The 24,872-nt window shown below is 51.4% G+C and overlaps 1 protein-coding gene across 9 annotated transcripts in view; it reads right to left on the reverse strand.

Moving 5' to 3' along the window:
* Positions 1 to 24,872, reverse strand: part of LOC112924553 (beta-catenin-interacting protein 1) — a 151,764-nt gene that overhangs the window by 95,343 nt on the left and 31,549 nt on the right. Inside the window, exon 5 of one of the 9 annotated variants that reach the window (XM_072731248.1) lies at positions 4,881 to 7,261. The exons of 7 other annotated variants lie outside the window; for them this stretch is intronic. In XM_072731248.1, coding sequence (XP_072587349.1) covers positions 7,203 to 7,261 — 59 coding nt within the window. In that variant the 3' untranslated portion in view covers positions 4,881 to 7,202. Of the gene's footprint in view, positions 1 to 4,880; positions 7,262 to 24,872 lie in introns of those variants that run through there. One more of the 9 variants, XM_072731249.1, reaches the window with a different exon arrangement.

A 24,872-nucleotide genomic window follows, 5' to 3' on the forward strand; every position in this document is an offset into this window, starting at 1 on the left:
TGGATTGAAACCTTGAGATCTTGTGAGGGGGAAGGGCATTAACTGGAGCAGTCCCCCAGCCTCCCGGAACCTGCAGAGATGAGGGGCACCCCCAGATGGACCCTGTTGCAAGAAAAAAAACAAAAAAGCTTGTAACTGTCACAGCCTGATTTGGAACCCAGGTGTGTGCAGCTGAGCCCAGAGCCCAGGAGGACCTCCCCTGATGGCAACCACTGCCTGAGGCCTGGAGGGGCTGCATCTTACTCCTTTGAGGTTCAGTGGGGTGGGGAGGGACTTCAGGCCGTGGAGGCTGAGATCTGTGACCTGGGAGGGGAAGGGGGGTGCTGGGGGCTCAGGGCTCAGGGCACAGTGGCTCCCCTGTCCTCCTGTTTGCTCTGAAGCAGAGCCGGCTGCAGTGGGAAGGAGCCTCAGGCAGTGACGGGTTTTTTTTAACTACTTGATCACGATCAAGGATTTAATTTTATCCCCTTCCCTGGCTGGCTGTGATTCTATTTGGAGTTTCTGCACAAGCTAGTGAGCAGGAAGGTCTCTGGAAGACAGGACTTCCCCGCCTCTGGGCTCGGCAAGGCCCCTCCTTGCCTGTCCAGATTCGAGGAGGTCCTTCTGGGGAAACCCTCAACCCCGCAGGTTGCAGGTTTGAGTGAAGGCTGAGGGACTACACCAATTAACACCCTCCTCCCTCGAAAAGCTGCTTAGCAGAGGGAGAGGTGTGGGGCGGGCAGGGGAGCAGGAGCCGCTATCCCTCAGCTGCTATCAAGGGATCATCTTGGCTCTTTCTCACTCATCAAAAAAGTGATTAACAGGGGCGCCTGGGTGGCTCAGTCCGTTAGGCATCTGACTCTTGATTTCGGCTCAGGTCATGATCTCAGGTTGTGAGATTGAGCCCCATGTTGGGCTCTGCGCTCAGAAGGGAGTCTGCTTGGGATTCTCTCCCTCCCTCTCCCCCTCTGCCCCTTCCCCTGCTCACCTTAGCACGCTCTCTCTCTCTCTCTCTCTCTCTCAAATAAACAAATAAAAAAAATTTTTTTTAAAGCAGCATTTCACAAGCACCTGATGGTACCTATGGCCACATTCCTCCCCTCCAGGAGCTAGCTGCACACACGCCTTCCTCTGAATAACTTCTAAGTAGAGGGGATGGAGGTGGGGGACACCATCACGTGACTTAATGATGCTCATATGGGCCAACCACCCACTGTGGGTAGGTCTCTGCTAAACTTGTCATCTGCATTATATCATAATTCTAAGCAACAGCCTTAGGGGATAGATGCTCTCTTTCCCATTTTTCCAGTAAATTGGATAATTTGCCCCAAGTCATGCAGCTACTAAGTGGCAGAGCCTGTTCCTAATCCCACCAGTGGGAGCCCAGGGGTCTTACTGTCTCCCCAGCCCCCAACTGCATGGACATAAAGATTTATATTGTGGGAGTAAACAGTATAAACCAAGGTCAAGAGAGAATCAACTGGACTCAAAGCATTGTTGGTGTGGAATCTGTCAAAGGTGCAATCATTGTTATTATCATTCCCATTTTACAGATGAGGAAATGACTGAGAGCTGCTCAAGAGTACAGAGGTCACAGTAGGGAGGCTGGGCTCCTATTCCAGTCTGCAGTCCCCCAAATTCTGACCTCTCTAGTTGACCTCACATGGGGACAGCTATGCTTCGAACCAGATACTGGCCAGGGGCTGTGAACAGGAAGAGGCAGAGAGAAGTGGAAGAGGAACCTATTCTAGAAAAACCAGCTTAAAAAAGAAAGAAAGAAAGAAAGAAAGAAAGAAAGAAAGAAAGAAAGAAAGAAAGAAAGAAAGAAAGAAAGAAAAACCAGCTTAGCTTGGAGAACTGCCAGGTCCCCACGAATGGGCAAGAGGTAAAGAGCAGGAGTTTGATGGCTGGCTCGGGGCAGCCACTGGGGCACCGTGAGTTGTTGGGAGGCCAGCTTCACCCAGCCCAGCCCAGCCCAGGACCTTCTTCAGCCCAGCCCGAGGGCCTAGCACCCAATGAATATTTAACAACCTAGGATGTCCAGACACAACAGGACTTAGAGAACACTGACAACACCCAGAGTGGTCCTGGGGTCCCAGAGAGGGCATTGGGCATTCCAGTGATGTGGGGTGTACTCTCCACCGCCTACCCCATCAAAGTAGCAGCTCCAAGCATGGAGTCTGGGGTCAGACAAGCTGGGTTCATGTTCTGACTGTCCACACTGACCTTTAGCAAACTGTGTAACCCTCACTTCCTCTTCTGTAAAATGGGGATAATACCATACTTACTCCATACAGGACTGAAGATGGTGTATATACAGTCCTATGCACCTGCACACAGGTAGCACCCAATGCACATTCCTTGCGTTATTAAGATGGGGACGGGGCAGTAACCTGCATAAAAGATGTTTATGAAAACCCCCTTCCTTCAAGGGTTGAGGCTAAAGGCCAACGAAGTGGAAACTCAGAGGTTCTGGGTCTGAAGTCCCCTCCCAGGGCTGTGGATGTGGGGTGGGGCTCCCACAAGTGTGCAAACAGGGACGCCACCTGTTGCACACCCTGTTCCTTCTCTAGGGACTCGGGAAGAGGCCCAGGCAGGGCAGGGTGTGGCTCTGCTCTGGGCAGCAGCTCCCCTGACCTCCTGGCTTGGCAGGATGGGCAGGTCCCTCTTGGAAACCATCCGTGAGGGGGCAGTTCCAATGTCAAGGACGAAAGTGAAGGCAAGGCATTGGCTGATACTCAACAACCATTTCACTGTCCTTATCCTTTCAGGAAGCCTTTTTTAAAATTAGGACTAGCAGCAATGGTCACCCCCAAATACCCCAAATCTCCTAAACACCCAGTTATTTCTCAAGAGACGTGAGTTTCCTCATTGGACACAGAAACATTTTCTTTATTTTAGTATTATTTTTTTTTGAGAAACATTTTCTAAACATGGCCTGGGTGGATCCCTGGGTGGCTCAGGGGTTTAGCGCCACCTTCAGCCCAGGGTGTGATCCTAGAGTTCTGGGATCGCGTCCCACATCGGGCTCCGGGCATGGAGCCTGCTTCTCCCTCCTCCTGTGTGTTTGCCTCTCTCTCTCTCTATCATAAATAAATAAATCTTAAAAAAAATAAGTAAATAAACATGGCCTCAGGTCAGTCTGGGACTATTTCATCTGGGAAAGGTGTGGGTGTCATGGGCGACCGGCAAATTGAGAATGCCCCGGGCAGGCAGGGCAGGTGGGTAGTGGTGGGGTCCCCTGGGACCCACAGAGCTCCCAGCCCTGGAAGCTGGCTCCAGCCCCCACCACCGAACCAAGTGCCACAGAGGGATCAGTTTCCCGGCTACAAAGGGTCCTGTTCAAAGGTTGGAGCAGCCTGGATTCTCCCAACTGCTAGGCACCTGGGGAGAAGTAGCGCTACATTCTCAACCACCCTCCCCCCAGGGCTGAGAAACACCAACAAAAGGCAGGGTGCCCTGCCCCCCTTCTCAGCCCATCCTCACCTCCCCCACTCAGCCGGGCCCCAGGTGGTCTCAGGCCCCAGCAGTCCCAATCCACCTGTTGTCATTTCTGGCTGGATGCACCTGTACCTAGAAAGGTGAAACCAGAAGGTGAGTGGGCTGAGGGACCCTGACTTCAGGGCTGCCCGCAGTGTTTCCCCTTGGCCTGCTGAGGTGTCCCGACTCCTCTTTCTTGGTGGCCTAGTTCTTGTTAGAGACGCAACAAGTTAGACAACCCTGAGATGGTATCTCCCTCCGGGCCTTCCCCGTTCCAGGCTCTCTGCTGGGGGTTGGGCCATGGCTTCCAGGATGGCCAGCCCCTCCCTCTGCTCAACCGCTCGGCTTGGAAGAGCAGATTGGCTCTGAGGCTAATTCCCGACACCACAACTCAGAACACAAATAATTTACCTTACATGAGCTCTTGATTTGTCTCTGTGATGTTTGGCTCACAAAGCTGTTTTTGTCTTTTTCTCAACAACCATGAAATCCTTCCCAGGAAAGGAAGTTACAGGGAAAGGCAGGCCAACTCAATGTATGAATGTAAGTTAGCTGAAGATGGAATGGGCCGTCTTGTGAGGCAGTGAGTCCCCCGTCCCAGAGGGTATTCAAGCCAAGGCTAGACAAGCCCTTTTTAGAGATATTTCAGAGGCAACACACACATCTGGTCACTGTGTGGGCTGCTAGGCAACCTCCAACATCTCTCCCAACACTGAGAGTGAATGATGTCGATTGTGTTGTCCGTCCTCATATTCTATAAACCCCACGGTGTCTAGCACCCGGTGAAACTCTTTGAAAAGGAAATAGAAGCAGTGAGTCCATGTAAGCATGAAAAAAAAAAAAAAAAGAAAAAGAAAAAGACCTAAAATGGGATGATGAAGGATGGAAATGAAAGATTCTAGAAAATGCTTCCAAAGCAAAAATTCCTAAAGAAGGAATGATTTCAGCTTCTAAACTTGAATATACAGCTGAACACCAATAAACCCCCCATTTCAGGGATGAGAGAAGAGGCAGATATTTCATTTGGACTTTTGCTACAAGCAGCTCAAGACTGCTGCCGTTGCACAGGATGCTGGGGTGCCTAGGGTGGAGGGGAGCCCCTTTTGGGGTGCTTAGTGTCTGCTCGGGTGGGCCTGGAGGGGCGAGGTCACCTCTGAAGACTACTGACCTCAGTCTGATATAGGACGATATTTAGAATCTCCAGGTCCAAAAGGAGGCTCAGCCTTCTACGGACCCATTGGCTAGGCTGGGAAGATCTCAGAATTCTTCCAAAGCCCAAGCTCCGAGCCAGGTTGCAGGCAATTAAACCAGCAAAAGTGGTTCTTTCTTGAGGAGAGAGGGCCCAGTAGCAGAGCCTGTGCGACATGGGGAAATCAGTGAGTGTACCCAACTCCGAGGGAGAGAACTCAGCTCACACACCACACTAGTAAAAATCTTTATTGTTAATTTTTTTCCCTCCAACATATAATTTTAGTCCAAATATGGAGCCACAGCAACACCTTTGCTTCTGCTCAAATGACAAGACAGATTGGGGCCATCACTGTTCCGAGAGGGAGGCAGAGACCTCAGCAAGGGTGGGCTGGGGCAGAGAGCGCACCACAGGCCAGGACTCGGAGCCTTTATGGGAGCTACAGGTACAGAGAGAGGGCAAACAGCAACACGGCACCGGCGCCTGGTGACAGATGTCACAACCTGGGGGAGAAGGGCTGGAAAGAGCCAGGAGTGAGTGTGTCTGTGGGGGCACATGTGCACGTGTGCCTGCACACAGGCACCACCTCTCCCAGAAGACGACGCTTTTCAGGCCCCTGCTGGAGTCCCCACAGTCCTTGTTCCTTGGGGATCAACGGTCTTTGCAGGTTAACCTGAGCAGGTCAGCTAAGCAGGGCTGGGGGCCCATGTGTGGAGGTCATGGCCATCTACACTGTGACCTTCTGGTGCAAGGCCCAGGCAATGCTCAGAGGACAGCATGAACCGCCCACACAGTTCCAGGGCAGCTCCAGTGATCCATGACCACCCCAGCCCTGAGAAGGGGGAAATTTGGCTCAAGAGTCTTCTCCTGGCTCCGGGCACCTGGGGCATTTACTATCTCAGGAAGAGGGTGGAGGCTCCCCGTCCTCCTGAGGCCGGCATCTTCCTCCACCTCCCCACCCAGGGTCCACTCTGGTGAAAGATACAGGGAGGAGGGGGGGCTATCCCCAAGGGCAGAAGGGGGGGGCAGGTGGGAAGACCTGGGGTTCTCTTCCAGCCCTTTGCATACGGCTGCTCTGCAGTGTGTTTCTGGGGACTGGGTTGAGGGCCAGCCTGATGGGACCTGCTCAGCGAAGGTCCCAGTTGGCACTTCGTAAATAAACGACTCTGTCCACTGCAGGCTGACATGAGAGAGACCCTTCTGAAGGCAGTGCAGTGAGGGGCACGGGCCTGGGCTCTGAGAGAACCCGGAGTGCTGGCCAGGGCCTACTGCCCAGCAGCAGGTGCCTTGAGAGCCTGGCTGGCAGAGGTCGGGGTTGGGTATTTAGAGCCAAAGGCCTCTAGGGCCTTGTGAGCCAAGCTGGGGCCTCTGTGAGGGTTCTAGGGTCCCAGGCAGAGCCCTCTGCTCCACTGTGGGGTCTCCCGGCTGGGAGCAGCTCCCGCCCTTTACCCAGGGAGCCCCGGATGAGGCTTCAGGAAGTAGAGATGGGGTGAATGGCTGGAGAGCCAGAGCCGCCCAGTGCGCTGCTCCTCTGCTCAGCAGGGGCAGGCCAGAGAGGCCCTGCTGGCGCTCCAGCACTTCCATTCCCCCGATGGGGAGCTGGCTGCTGGCCAACTCATGGAAGTGATGCACATAAATCCTGCCTAATGATCACCTCTAAGCTCTGGCCGGCTGGTCCAGGACAGCACAAATCTCCTTGGGGGCTCTGTTTTCCAGCTGTAGACCATGCACTGGGTCTTGAAGGGTCCCCTTGCCAGTGGAGCCAGATGTGGTCACTAAAACAAATGCACATTGCAGGTGGACTGAGCCCCCTAAGGTGGGGGGGAGCCCATGGCAACAGGAGTCATGGAGGAGCCAATGAGAAACCGAACACACATCTCAGAAGCCAATCAAATGCAAACACAAACATGTGAAAGTAGCAACCTCTTTGTGTAATAAATATTGCAAAGCGCACTTGGTTTCTTTCTTTCTTTTTTTTTCTTTTCAAGTCAAATATAACAACCAATGTCCCAAACCCTGTTTTCAGCATTCAAAAGAGAGAAGCTGGTGCTACCAGCAGAACACCTGCAGCCAATCACAGAAAAAAAAAAAAAAAAAAAAAACGTTTCCCACTAGCTGGCCAATCAGAATCCTTTTCCAGTTTAAGCAGCCAATCGGGCCTCTTCACATTCCTAAAAAGTGACCTAAATAAAGCACCAGATCTCGGAGAGCTTCCTGGGAAGCCATCTACCGAGGCGCAAATTTAAAAAAAAAAAAAAAAAAAAAAAGGAAAAAGGAAAAGAAAAGAAATAAAAATAAAAGGTTTCTGTTGGTCAAGATTTAAAAATAAAGGGGTTTCTTTCTGCCAATCATGAGTCCGTCCCTTTAAGCCAATTGTAACTGCATCACTGGTGACTCCCTCGATGCCAGCCCTGCTGAGTGACTGTGGGGTGGGGTGGGTGGGGTGTCGGGGCAGGGGGAATCGGGAAGGTGATCTGCTGCCACTCAGCTGGCCGAGGTCCACACAGATCTCTTGGCCCTTGCCAGCTTCCAGGGTGTTCCAAAGGGTTCACAGCTACTGCCTCCGGTCCTCCGTCTCCGACCTGGAAAATGCCATCACCACATCCTCTGCACCTGCAGATCAGGGGAAAGAACCGTTGGCTGGGCCTCTGGTGTCGGGCTGCAGTCAGGACAATACAAGGTGGCCAGGGTCCCCAGTACACTGGTCCATCATGCTCGTCCACCACACTGTGGTGCCTCCCCAGTACACAGTGCTTCCAAGGGCAGCCCATCTCCTCTCTGGGCCTTCCCTACAGCCTGGCCAGGGCACACGTCAGCAACCCTGCTATAGGGTGGCAGGGGGAGTGCAGGGATGAGGCTTGAGGCTTGCTCAAGGCTATGCCACTGACAGGTCTGAGTGACAAGAACCCAGGGCTTCTGGTCCTAGAGCAGGGCTCTGCTCACATCCCTTACTCCAAGGTCACCAAAGCCAGGGGTGCTGGGAACCTCCCTCTTTCTTCTCAAGACTCGTGTCCCTTTGGAGGTTCTTGCTCATTAGGGCTTCTAATAGCCATTCCCTCTTTGCCTGAAGCCAGCACCTGCTCGAAGGAGCATAGCCAGGCCCATTTCCAGCCTGCAGTCAGCCTGGCTCCTACAGAGATAGATAATAGCCAGAATTTTTATTATTGTTATTTTTAATCATGGATTTGAGATTCTGGTCCAGGCACTCATGAAATCACTTCCTTTGTCTTGTTTTCCATAAGACAGGCTCTGACATGCAGCCAGAAAAGGCAAGAGGGAGGAGGGAAAGAGCTCAAAATACTGACCTGCTGGAGCTGCCCAAAGCTGCTCCCAAAAGAAGAGGCTGCGAGGCAAGTGAGCTGCCAACAGGTCCCGCCCAACCCTCTGGGCCCTGGTCCTCCCTGAGACCTACTGCTTTCTCCTTTTTTAATAGCATTTGTTTATAAGAATTTTTTAAAAAAATCTTTAAGTAACCCCCTACACCCAATGTGGGGCTCAAACTTACAACTCCGAGATCAAGAGTCCCACACTCTGCAGACTGAGCCAGCCAGGTGCTCGTCCCCTTTTTCTAAAGGATGGCTCTTAGTCATGCCCTGAACAATGCTCAGCGGCCTTTCTTTTTTTTTTCTTTTCAGCGGCCTTTCTGACATACTTCTCTCCTGTACTGTCCAAGGGATTTTCTCCAGAAGGAAAGGATGGGAAGAGCAGACACAGGGAAGGCCACAGAAGAGGGAGCCAGTGCGGATGGTGCAAGGCAGAGCTTTTGGCGTGGGACCCAGAGTCCAGGAAGGGCCCTAGGCATGGTGTTGGCAGCCTTCTTCCACACCACAGAGAAGTCTCCCCCCTCGTCCTAACTGTCCCAACACACATGGACTGGAGGAGGCACCAGCTGCGGGTGCTGCAGGAGAAGGGCTCACTCACAAGGTGGTGGCATCACAGAGATGTGCCCACACTCCGGTCACCAGTACACCAAAGTGCTGCCAAGGGAACCAACTCTGCCACTCGCACCCCAACCTGCCTTGATGGGGTTCTGCTGCAACCAGCATAACTTCTATTCCTGAAAGGGGGAGTAAGCTTCCAGACAGAGGCTCAAACTATCTGATTTCTTGGGGTGGGGGCTCCTTTGCTTGGAAAGCCCCACAGATCCTTCCCTGTCTTCTTGGGAACATTCTGTTCTCGCCTCAGTCCTAGGACCATGAAATATCACTGCAGGCAGAATTTTCCTAGCAACCACGGAATCCAAGATGACATCATACCCTGCATGGCAGCTGAGCTGGTTCCCTACCAGATGCTGGCTCTTCTCGGGCGCCGCCTGCCCTGCTCACTAAGCAGGAGGGGCTGGCAGGGAGTGGGTGGCGGAATGGTCAGCAATGAGCCATGGTGGCCCACCTGCTTCTTCCCTTGCCTGTCTCATGGGCTTTCTCTTGGGGATCTTAGGCCTCTGTACTGAGCTGCGGGCACAAACATAGCATTGGCTGCCCTCAGACGGAAGAGTGAGTCTGCAGAGGGACAGCCCGGACCCAGGGCTGAAGACGGCCAGCACTGCCACCTGCCTGGTGTGTGTGCCGGGGCTACGCTCTGAGGGGACCTCCTTGAGGTCACACAGGGACTCTGAAGACTCTTATTAAGCAGGACACCTGAAGCAGATTTGCCAGAGTCCCACTGGTGCCACAGTGCCAGCTGGTCTCCCGTCCCTGGCGGGCGTGGGGAAACTGGCAGCTTTCATTTTTAGAGCCTCCCACTTTGCTGCTAGAGCTGAGGGTGGGAAGGGCCCACAGAGCTGCTGCCCATGCTGGGCCTAGTTCTGTTCCTATAGGGCTTGCTGGTTTCCAGGCCTCACCAAGAGGGGACGGGCCCTGCTGGAGCCCCCTCTGTTCCATCGGCTGGCCTGTACTCATCATTCCACCAGGGCCTGGCCAGGAACCATGCAGGCCTCCAGGCAAGGATGTTGCTTTTCTCTCTCCTCTTCTCCATGAAACTTGGGCCAGCAACCTCACGGTGTGTGTGTGTGTGTGTGTGTGTGCGAGAGAAAGAGAGAGAGAGAGAGAGAGAGAGAGAGATTGCTGCTCAGTTAGCTGTTGTAATTGAGCTCCTAGAGCTTTAGAGCTGGGGCAGGGGGTGGAGGGTATTTCAGGTTGGTGCTCATGGTCCCTCCTTCTCCTTTAAAGTCCAGTATGTTATAACTCCCTTGGCAATCACCAGGCTCAGAACAGGAAGGCCCAGCTCACTGTCTCCAGGCTGTCAGCTAGCTTTCCTACACCAATACACAGATGAGGCTGCGTCCACCTCATTGTTACCTCTGCTGACACTGTCTGGGCTCAGGCTCAGAACTTCCATTCATCCCTTCCCACCTGATGTAGATGAGCACTGGGGGGGAGGAGGTGACCAGGCTCTCCTGCTCAACACTCTCTGACACACCAAAAGACAAAGATGGCTAAAACCGAAGGCATCACGAGAAAAGAGAACACATGCCAATATCTCTTACGAATATAGATATTTATAATATCTGTGATATGCAAAAATACTCAACAAAGTACTAGTGAACAATATGGCAATATACAAATAGGATTGCATACTCTCAACAAGTGAGATTTATCCCAGAAATGCAAGGGTGTTTTAACACCTGAAAAATCAGCTACTGTAACACAGACTATCAATAGAAAAAGGACAAGAACCATACATTGTCTGAACAGGCACAGAAAACACATCTTGACAAAATTCAACACCCCTTCATGGAAACACGTTGAACAAGCTAGTAATAGAAGGGAGCTTCCTCAATCTGATAAAAAGCATTTACTAAAAACTCACATCTGTTATCATACTCAGTGGTGAAAGACTGGAAACTCTCTGCCTTCAAGATTAGGAAGAAGGATGTACACTCCTGCCATGTCTATTCAACATTGTGTTGAATGTTCAATCCAGGGCAATTAAGCAAGAAAAAGAAATAAAAAGCATCTAAATTGGAAAGGATAAGAAGTAAAATTGTATTTGTAGGTGACATGGATCTTGCATATAGAGAATCCTAAGGAAGCCACTAAAAAACCATTAGAACTAACAAAGTTGCAGGATACAAGCTTAATATACAAACACCATTTGTATTTCTATACATTAGCAATGAATAGTCTGAAAATGGAATTAAAACGATCTCATTTACAATAGCATCAAAAATAATAAAATACTTAGGAATAAATTTAACAAATGGAGCATAGACTTTGTACTTGGAAAAGTACAAAGCATCACTGTTCAAAAACATCATAGAAAGAAATTCAACACAACTCCTATCAAAATCACAGCTGCCTTTCTTACAGAAATTGACAAATTGTTCCTAAAATTCATAGGAAATTTACCTTGCACCATATACAGAAATTAACTCAAAATGCATCAACGACGTACATATATATAAGTGCTAAGATTATAAAACTCTTAGAAGAAAACACAGGGGGCAGCCCCAGTGGCGCAGAGGTTTGGTGCCGCCTGCAGCCCAGGGCCTGATCCTGGAGACCCAGGATCGAGTCCCACATCAGGCTCTCTGCGTGGTGCTTACTTCTCCCTCTGCCTGTGTCTCTGCCTCTCTCTGTGTCTCAATAAATAGATAAAAATTAAAAAAAAAAAAAAGAAAGAAAGAAAAAAGAAAACACAGGAGTAAATCTTCATGACCTTGGGTTAGGAAATTATTTCTCATATATGACACCCTAGGCATAAGCAATAAAGGAAAAAAATCGATAAACTGGGCTTTCTCAAACTTAAAAGCATTTATGCTTCAAAGGATACTACCAAAAAAGTAAAAAGGCAGGGGACACCTGGCTGGCTCAGTTGGAGGAGCATGTGATGCTATTTTTTTTTTTAATTTAGATTTTTTAAAAAAAATTTATATATGAGAGAGGCAGAGACATAGGCAGAGGGAGAAGCAGGCTCCATGCAGGGAGCCTGATGCGGGACTTGACCCCAGATCCCGGGATCACGCCCTAGGCCAAAGGCAGACGCTCAACTGCTGAGCCACCCAGGCATCCCAAGCATGTGACTCTTGATCTCAGGGTCGTGAGTTCGAGCCCCAGCATGGGGTGCCTAGATGGCTCAGCAGCTGAGTGTCTGCCTTTGGCTCAGGGTGTGATCCCATGGTCTGGGGATCAAATCCCACATCAGGCTCCCTGTAGGGAGACTGCTCCTCCCTTTGCCTATGTCTCTGCCTCTCTCTCTCTCATGAATAAATAAATAAGATCTTAAAAGAAAAAAAGAGAAAAGCAGGAGACCTGGGTGGCTCAGTGGTGAGTATCTGCCTTCAGTTCAGGGTGTGATCCCAAGGTCCTGGGATCGAGTTCTACATTGCCTCCCTGTGAGGAGCCTGCTTCTCCCTCTGCCTGTGTCTCTGTCTCTCTCTGTGTGTCTCTCATGAATAAATAAATAAAATCTTTTTTTTTAAATTTTTATTTATTTATGATAGTCACAGAGAGAGAGAGAGAGAGAGAGAGAGAGAGAGAGAGGCAGAGACACAGGCAGAGGGAGAAGCAGGCTCCATACACTGGGAGCCTGATGTGGGATTCGATCCCGGGTCTCCAGGATCACACCCTGGGCCAAAGGCAGGCGCCAAACCACTGCGCCACCCAGGGATCCCTAAATAAAATCTTTAAAAAAAAATAAAAAATAAAAAAGAGAAAAGTTTCAAAAATTAAAATACAATGATAAGACTTAGTATTAAAAAAAAAAAAAAGACACCTCGGTGGCCCAGTCAGTTAAGCAACTGCCTTCAGCTTTGGTCATGATCCTGGAGCCTGGGGATCAGGATCTAGCCTGTGTTGGGCTCCCTGCTCAGTGGGGAGTCTGTTTCTCCCTCTAACCTTCTCCCCTCTTTTGCTCTCTCTCTCTCAAATAAATAAATACAATCATTTTATTAAAAAAAAAAAATGGAAAAGCAATCAATAGGATGGGAGAAAATATTTGTAAGTCATATACCTGGAATATATAAATAATACAATTTGATAATAATAAAAAGTCAGCCCCATTTTTAAAATGGGCAAAGAACTTGAAAAGAGATTTCTCCAAAGAAGATATAAGAATGGTCAACAAGCACATGAAAAGATGCTCAACATCATTAGTCACTATGGAAATGCAAATCAAAGCTACAATGAGGCACCACTTCACACCCACTGGGATGGCTGGAATCAAAAAGTGACAATGACAGGAGTTAGGGAGGAGGTGGAGAAGTTGGAGCCCTCATACATTGCTGGTGGAATGCCAAAAGGTGTGGCTCCCAAGCCCACTCCACCCTCAGCCTTCCCCACCTCAGCAATGGCAATGCCGTCCCTCTGGTTGCTCAAAAACCCTGAGAGGGGACTTCCTGATTCCATCTTCCACCCCCTGCCCCATCCACTCTGTGTACAGCACATCAGCAGATCTTACTGGCTCAACTTTTGTTATTTTTTCAAAGATTTTATTTATCTGAAAGGTGGGGGAGAGGGAGAGACAGAACCCCAATCAGGCCCTCTACTCAGTGTGGAGCCCATGCAGGGCTCTATCTCACAACCCAGAGACCACAACCCCAAGATCACAACCTAAGCCAAAATCAAGAGTCAGACACCCAACCGACTGAGCCACTCAGGCACCCTTATTATTTTTTAGTGGTTTTGTTTTGTATTAGTAATCTCTATACCCAATGTGGGGCTCAAACTCACAACCCCAAATAAGAGTTGCATGTTCTACCAAATGAGCCAGTGGGTGCCTCATATTGGCTCCATTTATTTAGTTATTTAAGAGAGAAAAAGTGAGAGAGAGGGAGAGAGAGAAAGAGAGAGAACTCTTGCACGCAAGCAGGGGTTGGGAATTGAGAGGCAAAGGGAGAAGGAAAGAGAATCTTAAGCAGACTCCACGCTCAGGGCAGAGCCTGATGTGGGGCTCGATCTCACAACCCCGAGATGACAACCTGAGCTGAAATCAAGAGTCATACTCAACCGACTGAGCCACCCAGGTACCCCTGGCTCTACTTTTAAACTATATCCTGAATACATCACTATTTCCCCTACCACCACCCGGTCCAGGCTATCACTATCCCTCACTAGCTTCCTGTACCTCTTTTCCTGGATCTCCCCACTCTCCTGATTGTCCATTCTCCACACAGCAATCTGAAGGAAGTTCGTAAAAACATAAGTCAGATCCTGCCACTCCTTGAGAGGCTCAAAACTCTCCAAAGGTTTCTTTCTTTCTTTCTTTCTTTCTTTCTTTCTTTCTTTCTTTCTTTCTTTCAGATTTTATTTATTCATGAGAGACCCACAGAGAGAGAGAGGCAGAGACACAGGCAGAGGGAGAAGCAGGCTCCATGTGGGGAGCCCGATGTGGGACTTGATCCTGGGTCTCCAGGATCACACTCCGGGCTGACGGCGGCACTAAACCGCTAAGCCACCGGGGCTGCCCTCTCCAAAGGCTTCTTTTTTTTTTTTCTCCAAAGGCTTCTTAAGTAAACTTTCTTGTCGCACTCAAAGTAAGCTCCAAATTCCACACCTGGCCTGTAAGACCCAACATGTTCTGGCCTCTGGCTTCCTCCTTACCTCTTTTTATACATATCCTTCTCTGGGCTCTCTGTCCATATGGGCCTCCTGGGCTCTCTGCCCTTCAGGCACATGTAACTTGTACCTCAGGACCTTTGCACTTGCTATTTCCTTTACCTCAATGCTCTTCCCCAAGTTCATGTTACAGCTCTTGCACTTCATGCCAGCGTCTGGGCAAAATCAGCTCCCCAGGCCCTCCCTGACCACAGCTTCCAAAACAGTGTCCTGTGGCAGTCCCTCAGGGAGCTGTAGCCTGCTTCAGTACCCTCAGCATGACCTACAGAGTCAGATATATTGAAGTGATTTTTGGTTCCTCATTGGAAAGCACATTCCCTGCTATCAGGGACTTTTTCTTCATCATTCACATATTCACAGCACCTCGGAGAGTTCCTGGGACCCAGGATGAATCCTTATTTTATAGATGAGGAGCCTGAAGCTCAGAGAGTCAAAGCAACTCGAGACACAGACCCAGACCTAGACCGTGAAGTCCATGCCTTCACCACTACCACTTCTTTTCGGGAAAAGGCAGTAACTGACCTTCTCCAGTCACCCAGAGCACTGTGGCAGCTCAGACTTCCCGGCAGAGACTAGACCCATCCATCTGCTCCTCTCAGAATGGAACTAAGACCTAGGATTTCAAAAACATCACCAAAACAGCTATGGGATAGTTGCAGAGAATGCAACACGGAACCCAAAACACCAGCCTGGGAGGACTCCCGAGCCCAACTCCCTGCCCTGGCCTCCGGCCTCTACCAGCTGTCTCCCTAGTCCCATGATTCACCTGCTATGGGAACAGGGCCAAGGTGCTGGTGAAACACAGCTCTCTGAACCAGGGCAGGGCACTCGTCCCACGCCCAATGCCAGCTCTGCCTCTTTAACAGAGTCCAGTCAAGTGACTGGGCAGAGAAAAATGACAACTATGCAGGAGCTTAGAAAAGAGAAGCTGGCCCCTCACCGGGGGCGGGAGACAGACAATGGGCTCACTGGTCTGTTTGCAAGCTCAGGATGAATTCACACCAGCGGAATCGAAAGCCCAGAACAGGCTCCACACACCAGCACCAGCACACGGCCATCAAGAAGCCCGGTTCCCTACAGGATGCAGGGGGAAGCATGGTGTGGAGAATGCTCCAGGGGCACACAGACAACACCCAGCATGCAGAGAATCCCTCTTGGTATTTGAGGCTCTAACATAAAGGCTTTCCAAGGTCTTTTCATCAATGCATAAACACCTCAGTATGTTTCCTGGATTGCCAGAAGACGCTCCTCTCTGCCATATGTTTCTAGTCGGCTCAGTGATTATGGATGACAAAGGACAGGAAAGAGGAGCATGGAGGGAGCTGCAGCACTGAGGCTGATGTGGAGACGGTATATGCATACGGCTTGCTGCACAACCCTGGTGGGAGAAATCCTAGAGGAGCAGCTCATGCTTTTCCAGGAAAGATGGAGCTTGGTACCGGAAAGCCACAGACCTGGAGCTCCAGCCTTGGGGCAGAGGAGGACTGCCTTGGACACCATGGACACCACACTCCCTCTCCAGGAGGGACTCTGCCCAGAGAGAGAAGACAGGCACACGGGAAGGAAGGGACAAGGCCTCCTAGGCAGCCGGGATGCACAGTTCCTGCCTGCATTCCTCCAAAGCACCTGGCTGCAGGGGGATAAACTGACCCCAAGAGCTCTTCCAGCTCTGGATCCTGCAAAGCCCACCTTAAAATCAGCACTCAAAGGTGGACAGGGAGGGAAAACAGCTCTTAGGGCAGACCCTGCCTAGAAATTGACACATGGTATGAAAAGCCTGAACTGGCTCCCAAAGGTGGCCGGAGCCCGGGGCCCCACGGTCCAGGATACAGCCCTGCACAGATGTCACTGGAATAAAGGGAGCCTCCCAGGAACAGCATCAGTCACTGGTGGGTGGGTCCACATCACCCACCTAGGAGCCATGAGCTCTTGCAAGCCCTGCCTCCCACAGCCATAGAAAGAAGGGGGCTTTGAAGGCAGCAAGGCTCTCTGAAACCCCTGCACCCCTCTCTGGCCAGAGCTTCCAGGACCACTCCAGAGTCAGATGCTTCTGACCTCCTAAGGGGCCTAACACCTTCCTCGTGAGAGTGAACAAGGAGGGACTGAAAAACTCAGAAATGGAACCCCGACACCTCAGAGACGTCAAATTCCCATGGCTGCTGGAAGCAAGAAATGACACAGGAAGCTCATTTCAGCTAAGAGCTTCCAAACAGTCCAGGGCATCTGACCTGCTGAGCTCCAGCTATCCTCCATGCACACGGGTGACAGGCAAGAGAGAAAACATGACCACATGCTCCAAAGCGTCCAGGACAACTCCCACTTCCCATGTCTGCCCCTTTCCTGACCTAGGATTCTCGGTGGCGGTATGTCCTCCTGAGCCCCATGAGCTTGTTGTCAATACTAACTAGGGTCTGCTACCTAGCTACCCGAAACTGCAGTGGCTTGGCGACTAGCTCTGGGGAGATGAGCCAGGCAGCAAGGCTCCTGGAAAAACAGGTCCCAGACTCTCCTCCAAAGGGGAAAGTTTCCATGGGGATGAAGCTCCAGCACCACCCTGGACTAGGCCTCCTCCCAGACAAACCCACTGCGTGGCATGTGCTGTTTTTAGCAGCCACGGCCTAGAAGCCCGGGGGTTCTATACATCTCAGCGCTGATGCCTCAAGTTCCCAGGGGATGGCTTTTACCTAGAGACGGCATGACACTGGTTGCCATGGGGACAGTGGCCACAGATCCACCAAAGTCTCAGCAGCCAAACCAGGTCCCAGGCTCAGTGGCGCCTACCAGGCTCCAGGCTGACAACCACATCACCAGGCACTCGGGCTGCTGGAAGGTGAGCACATGGCACCAGATAGGGGACAGACTCCTAGCAGAGGCACTGGGCCTCCTGACCAGCCAGCAAGGGCTTCCCTGGACTTCGGGCCCTTCAGTGGACCCTGGCACCCCAGGACCTAGTCCTGGGTCTGATCCTGCCCACCTGGGCAACGTGCCCACACATCTACTTCCGTTTTCTTTCTTTTTTTTTTTTTTAATTGACTTATTCATGAGAGACACAGAGAGAGGAGCAGAGACACAGGCACAGGCAGAGGGAGAAGCAGGCTCCACGCAAGGATCCCGACGTGGGACTCGATCCGGGGTCTCCAGGATCACACCCTGGACCGAAGGCGGCGTTAAACCTCTGGGCCACCGGGGCTGCCCTACTTCCACTTTCCCATCTGTGAAACACGAAAAATCACACCTATCCCACCCATCTGACCGGCGAGGATGACACTGCAGCAGAAAGCATCAAAAGCCACTACTTGTGTGGTCACAACTCAGAGTTCTAGTACACCTGCTCTGCTCTCATCCCAGACAAGTTCCCTCAAACTCACTCATGATGTCCCACCCTCCCACTGTCCTGCTGAGCCTGACACACACATGCCCCCTACCTCTGGGGTTGTCTTCCCAGGTGAGGTACTTGGTTTCTTCAAATCCATCGGTTCCCCCCACCCAAAATGTAAGCTCTCCTAGACCATTGAGCTTGGCTGTATGCAGAAGGGAAAGAATCGGGGAGGAGGGGTCAGGAATGACCAGGTCTTGGGGTGCCTGGGTGGCTCAGTCAGTTAGGTATCTGGCTTTGGCTCAGGTCACGATCTCAGGGTTCTGGGATCAAGGCCCACATGGGGCTCCCTGCTCAACAGGGAGCCTGCTTTTTCCCTCTCCCTCTGCTCCACCTGCTTGTGCTGTCAAATAAATAGAATATTAAAAAAAAAAAAAGAAAAAAAGGAACGATCAGGTCTTCACCGAAAGCCCTGGTATATTCTCAAATTCTAGTGGACATCAGAATTGCCTTGGGAGTTTATTTCAAATGCCAATTCCCAGGCTCACCTGGCAGGCATTCTGATTCAGCGGGGCCGGGGTAGGGCCCAGGAACCTGCATTTTTAACAACTACCCTCGGTGATTCAGGGGTGGTAGCCTGGGGCCCGTACTCTGAGAACTCAGTGCTCCAGAGTGTACCCTGACCCCCACCCCCACCCCCGAGCTGATGTCCCCTCTCCACCAAGATTCTGAAAGAGACCTCTGTCCTCCTCTTCTACGTCCTCACTGATCCCAGTCCTGCGGCAATCTGGCTCCCAGCCAGGGCTCCACAGAAACTGTTTTAGGAAAGTTGCCACTGACCCTTTAATTACAAGCCCAGGGACCTTGCTGTCCCTCCCTCCTTTCAGAGCTGCAGTGCGTCCCCTGCCATCCTTGGTGCTGTGCTCATGGGGCTCTGTCCTCCCCTCTCTGCCTGCTGTGATCTCCCTTGACCCCACACCTGTCCCTGGCCCATACTCCTGCACCTGTTCCCACGTGGCACCTGAGCTCTGACCCAGCTCCTGCCCCTGCTAGACATCCCCAGGCCCCTCCCACTTAGAGCTCCCCTTCCTGCCTCTCCAGACCAGGGGCCTCTCACACTGGGCCCTAGGGCTCAAACACACCCCACCCAGCTGTTCACCCTGCCTGTAGGTTCTTGGTCCCAAATGTCCTGCCTCTGAAGAATATCTGTATCCCCTCACATGTAGCGGTCACCGTGACCCTCCAGCTATCTCCCTGCCTTACCCTCTGTCGTAATCTCTCCCCAGGGCTCACCCTAAATGGATGACGATCTGACCTGGCCAACCCTCCCGCTTCAGATCCGTGGTGACCCTGGCTGTCTTCAGGATAAACTCTGTCCAGAGCCACTGACCACCCACTGGAAAGCCACCATACCAGTCTCTTAGGGGGACACGAAGACACCCAATACTCACGCTGGGCAGGCTCCAGAGGCCACCCCCCGCCCCCCCCACACACACATTCCCACATATCCATCAAGGCTCAGCCACTAGCACCTTTTCTGGCTTTCGGGCTGGGCTTCCCTTTCCTCAGAACTAGTCACACTGTAATCTGTGTGCATTCATTCTTGTGTCTGTCTACCCTGCTGGACTGGCAGCTTGAGGGCAGGGGGTGTCAACTGGCACCACACTCAGCACATGGATTGATGGGCTAAAGTGGGTGAAATTGGCCCATCGATCCTGGATTGATGCTCTGCTCCAAGACAGAGGTCTGCCTTTTTGTGGGGCATTGGGAAGTTAATGCAGAGTTGCAGGGGGTGCTTTGAAGCCTCAGAGGCTCTTGTTCTGGTTCTACACAAGAGAACCCATTAGACTGCAGAAAGGTCAAAGCAGCCCCTCCCAGGCCAGGACCAGAGGCTGGACAGGGCAATGGGCCCTGTGTTTCAGCACATCCTTTACCCTATCTTGGGATGCTTTTTTACTTTTTCTGTGTATCACATACACAATCCTTCTGATTCATTTTTCAGTTTGATTCAATGTATATGTGATCTTTTCTGTTCAGTTTTATTATTACTAGGTTACACGTAATTCTCATGTAAGTGTTGACTAAAGTTAAAAATAAAAAGTTGACGCCCGGGGTGGCTCAGTGGTTGAGCACCTGCCTTCGGTTCAGGACATGATCCCGGGGTCCCTGGATCGAGTCCCTCATTGGGCTTTCTGCATGGAGCCTGCTTCTCCCTCTGCCTGTGTCTCTGCCTCTCTCTCTCTATGTCTCATAAATAAATGAATAAAATATTTGGGACACCTGGGTAGCTCAGCAATTGAGCATCTGCCTTCGGCTTAGGGCATGATTCTGGGATCCGGGATCGAGTCCCACATGGGGCTTCCTGCATGGAGCCTGCTTCTCCCTCTGCCTATGTCTCTGCCTCTCTCTCTCTCTCTGTCTCTCATGAATAAATAAATAAAATCTTTATAAATAAATAAACAAACAAATAAATAAATATTTAAGAAAATAATTAGCCTCCCATCCCATAGCCTGGAATTCTCCTAGGCCCTGACTGCCATTTCAATCCAGGGTTTGTCACCATCAGGAGCCTCTGGGAGAAGCCGTGGAGTCCCACCCTGGGGAAGAAAGGAGCAGAACCCCCAGCAGACAGCCCATGCTCTTACAGGACTCACCTCCCAGAGGCCTGGTCTGCACAAGGACTAAGTAAACCAGCTCTATGCCAGAAGCCGGACTGAGGGCTGAATGTGTGACTGGGAACACTGCACAGTTCTGGGTCCCAAAGGGCTCCAGACAATGTGGCAGCAGCTATGCTTAGGAAAAGTCACAGGGAGCTCCGGAGAGAGAGGAGGGGCATGGGCTGACCCCAGAGGGTGTCAGAGAGGGCTGCATGGAGGAAGTGAAAGAGCAGAAGCTAGAGAGAGAGAGGACTCCAGGAGGAAGGCTGGCTGGAGAATGGGGCCCATCGTGCCAGCACCTCACTGGGGACACTGAGAGGGCTATGTAGAGGGAGCAAGCAGAGAAGGGCACTCACTTGGTCAACCGTGAAGCCCATGTGGTGGTGGGCCCTCCTCGCAGTCACTGGCTCCCTGTTGGTTTGCCTGTGACCACAACTATTTTAACAAGGTTCCCAGAGTAACCCTGAGACCAAATGACCTATTTTAGGCACTCTGGCAGCATACCCTGAGCAGCAGTCTTGGCTTCCAAGGGGGAAAGCCAGAAGAGCCCTGGGACAGCCCAGCTGGCTCCAGGCTGGGGACCTTCCCTGGAAAGTCTCTCGGGGAAAGAGCGTGATCAGAAGGAGGCTGGAACGGCTTGAGCAGCCACCACGCCAGCACTGTGGTTCCCAGAGCCAAGAAGAGGGGCAACAGATCAGGGGATGTCCTCGGAGGCCCCTCAGTGGAGAAAGGACAGAGTTTCCTTAACAAAATGGCCTGTGTCTAGACCAGGGCTCCAGAACACCTGGACAAGACCCTGTCCAAGGGGATACACGAGGACGAGAGTCCTCCAGGCAACTTCTCACAGGGAGGCTTTGAACAGTGCCAGTGGGGGCCCAGGATGGACACTTGCTGGGCACCCCATTCCCTGGGTGGTGCTGAGGCAGGAAAAGACTGGGAGCACTCAGAGAAACTTCAGGAGAAGGGCCCAGAATAAAAAGGCAGTGAGAAACTCTCAAGTGTTCTCTGTACCTTTAAAAGACATTAATTGCCCGAATCACCCCTATTCCTCAGATAAAACGCAGTCTTGCTTAAAAACACACATGATCTGAAAGCCACTCCTAGAATTCATCTTAAAATAAATGATGAAGAGGAAGATTTACATGCAAGGATAGATGATTGATGCTTGCCACATCCAGTGCCCACCCTGACAGCTCTGTGGCCCGAGCACCAGCAACCCTCTCCAGGCAGGTCTTCTCCCTACGGCAGGGCCCCGGTAGGGCCCTGACAGCCCGTGCCTCACAGCACTGTCGTGGTGACTCCCTGGGGTAACCTTTGTGTGCTACCTGACAAGCAAGCCAGCACACAGGAGGAGCTCAATAAATGTTTGCTGGTATTGTAATTAATAGCAAAAATGAGAAAGAAATGTCCAACAGGTAACGATTGGTCAATGACTTAGGGCAAAAGCCATGGGGCTGCATGTTATGTGATCATGAAAATGTTTTCTTGAAACTTGTTTCAAAATACTATAAAATTGGGTGCCTGAGTGGCCCAGTCATTAAGGATCTGCCTTGGGCTCAGGTCATGATCCCAGGGTCCTGGGATCAAGCCCCGTGTTGGGTTCCCTGCTCAGCAGAGAGCCTGCTTCTCCCTTGCCCTCTGCCCGTCCCCCTACTCATGCTCTTTCTCTAGCTCTCTCTCGTTCTATCTCAAATAAATAAAATCTTTTAAAAAATACTATAAAATTATCATAAGTGTAGATGTTAAAGTGGATATTAAAATGTCTATACTGTACAGTCCAAAATTTATGACGTAAATACAAGCCTATTTTTAAAAGGCTGATGGGAACTTGAGCAGGAGGTACTCATGCTTGCAGCTGTGTGGTCGGATCCAATCCTTTCAGCTTTTCTGCTGCTTCTCCCTTTCCCTGCTTTTCACAATGACTATGCATTATTTTATAACAACGAAAAATGATCAATATGTGTTCTCGAGAGAGTAGCACCAGCGATAAGAAAGGAATGAACTCAGCATTCTGTTAAGCCTGCTTTTTGGAAGCTACAGCTCTCAACCCGTATGCTTCCAGCTGGGCTTTCTCAGCAAGGCGACCTTCCCAGAGAGGTATTGATCTCCCTTGGCTCAGAGTCAGTCCTGCCTGGCTATCAGGTCTGCTTGGCCATCCCCAAGGGAAGCAGGAGACAGTGCTCAGAGAATCGGCTCCACACTCTTGCCTTTCTGGGGGATGGTGGGCTCTCAGACACACACCCTGGTCCATTCATTGGCCCAAGCATGCCCTGGGCCTCGTGGGGGCTCAGCCCCAGAAATACAAAGGGAGGGAAGCCACAGTCCCAAGCTCAAGGGGCTCAGGATTGCTCAAGAGATGGACCAGGAGACAGGATGGGGAGAAGCACAGCTGGGGTGCATGTGTGTGATGGTAATCCCAGAAGGGCCTGGCCCAGCCTGCAAGAGGCAGGGGAAGGCTGGGGGTCAGGGCTGAGCTCCTGGCAGCCCAGAGGTCAATGCAGAAATACAAAGGGCAGCCCGAGACAGGAGCTGGAAGCCATTTGCTATGGTGCATGAGGTCACTATGTCAGGGGGTCTTGCTCATCACACTGGGGGGCTGAATTTCAACTGCAGGGCAATAAGGAGCCACTGAAAGACCTGCTGAGGTAGGGGCAGGAAGTGCCCTGGAGGGGCAAGGTGAGAAGTCAGGATGCCAGGAGCTGTTTGCAGTGATCAAGACAAAAATAAACATGGGCTCTGAACAAAATGAGGATTGAAACCAAGATGGAGAAGACAGAGCAGATTTGAGGAGCATTAAGGCAGAAGAATCACAAAGACTTGGTAACTTACTAGACACTTGAGTCTTCAAAAAGGAGTCCCCAGGGCACTGGGTATTTGGTGATACATTTGTCACTGAGAATACAGGTGGAAGAACAGATTCGAGGGGGTAGAGCAGGAATCTGGATCTGAGTGTGAGTTGTCTGTGGCAAGATGGTCAGGAAGGAGTTGCCTGTAAAGTTCTGGGCGGGGGAAGACCCTGAGTGGCTCAGCGGTTTAGCGCCTGCCTTCAGCCCAGGGTGTGATGCTGGAGTCCCAGGATCGAGTCCCACATCAGGCTCCCTGCATGGAGCCTGCTTCTCCCTCTGCATGTGTCTCTGCCTCTCTCTCTCTCTCCCTCTCTGTGTCTATCATGAATAAATAAATAAAATATTTTTTAAAAATTAAAAAATAAAGTTCTGGGGGGTCAGGAGAGGTCTGGGACGGGGGTGTATATTTGGAGGGCATCAACCAGAGCCTGTGAGACCCCCAGGGGCAGACTGTGGAAAGCCCCAGCACGATTCAGGAAAAGGAGCACTCGGACAGCAAGCAGAGGGGGCAGGAGATGAGGCTAGGGGAGATGGAGAGACAGAGAAAACAGTGTGTCACAGAGGAAGAGGGAGGGGGAGGCAAGCTTCCAGAAGGAGGCTATCCCTGGAAGTCTCAGATCAGCAAAGGCCAGGTGGTCCAAGGCTCAGCACCAGTTAGTGAGCCCCTGAGGTACAGGCCGATGCAGCATGGTCTCTGGCACCTGCTCAGACCCAGCAGATACTGCACACACGTTCATGGCTCACCAAGGGAAGACCAGGAGGGCAGGAGGCCTGGGTGTGGGGTGAGGGATGCGCAGCCCAGACTCCTACTTGGGGCTAGGGAGGGCAAGCAGTGCTCCTAGGACCAGACCCCTCCCGCCCCAGAGGAGAAGCATGTGCAAATCTAAAAATGGTAGACTGGGCAGGCCAGGTGGCTCAGTGGTTTAGCGCCGCTTTCAGTCCAGGGCATGATCCTGGAGACCCAGGATTCTGTCCCATGTCGGGCTCCCTGCATGGAGCCTGCTTCTCCCTCTGCCTGTGTCTCTGCCTCTCTCTCTCTCTGTGTCTCTCATGAATAAATAAATAAAATCTTTTAAATGAATGAATGAATGAATGAAAATGGTAGATCAATGCCAAGCTCTATCCTGTTGGTGGGTGGCCTTAGGCCCCCACTAAGGAGAACTCAAGGAGTCTGCTCTGTCTTACAGAGGACGGTGCTGGGCATTTGCTGAGACACAGTGCCACCTTGTGGCAGGAGGTGCTCACACCAGATTTCTGCCAGACTGTCATGCCCATCATCACCCTGAATGCTCCTAGGCCTTGGGGACGAGGGGGTCTTTTATGCTGAGATGCCATGCACTGGAAGCAATGATCCGGGACAGTACCTGGGCCCCTGACAGCAGCATCCTTGTGGCATCAGCTGAGGTCGGCCCTACCTACAGATAAGGTGGGCAGGCTAGAATTTTAGCCAAGACCCATTTCATTTAGCCCCACAGTTTGGGCAGAAACATGGGGTTCCACTCTCAGGGTTGTGCCCCCACAATGGGAAAGCCTGTACTGATCGCTGCTTTGTTGTGCATTTGTGCATTTGTCTGCAGGGTCCTTAGGCACACAAAAATAATGCAATGTTCGTAAAGCTCTTCCAGGCATAGCTGTCCATTTATCTCCTCAGCTGTCCATTTATCTTCTCAGCCTACAGGAATCCTCAGGACTTTGTGCACCAGTGTGTCTTCCTGTGTGGTTCAGCTCAGGAATAACCGTGGTGGGGGGAATCCCTGAGTGGCTCAGAGGTTTAGTACCTGCCTTGGGCTCAGGGTGTGATCCTGGAGTTACGGGATTGAGTTCCACATCAGGCTCCCTGCATGGAACCTG

Source organism: Vulpes vulpes, chromosome 12 (assembly GCF_048418805.1).
Source record: "Vulpes vulpes isolate BD-2025 chromosome 12, VulVul3, whole genome shotgun sequence".
Classification (NCBI taxonomy): Eukaryota; Metazoa; Chordata; class Mammalia; order Carnivora; family Canidae; genus Vulpes; species Vulpes vulpes.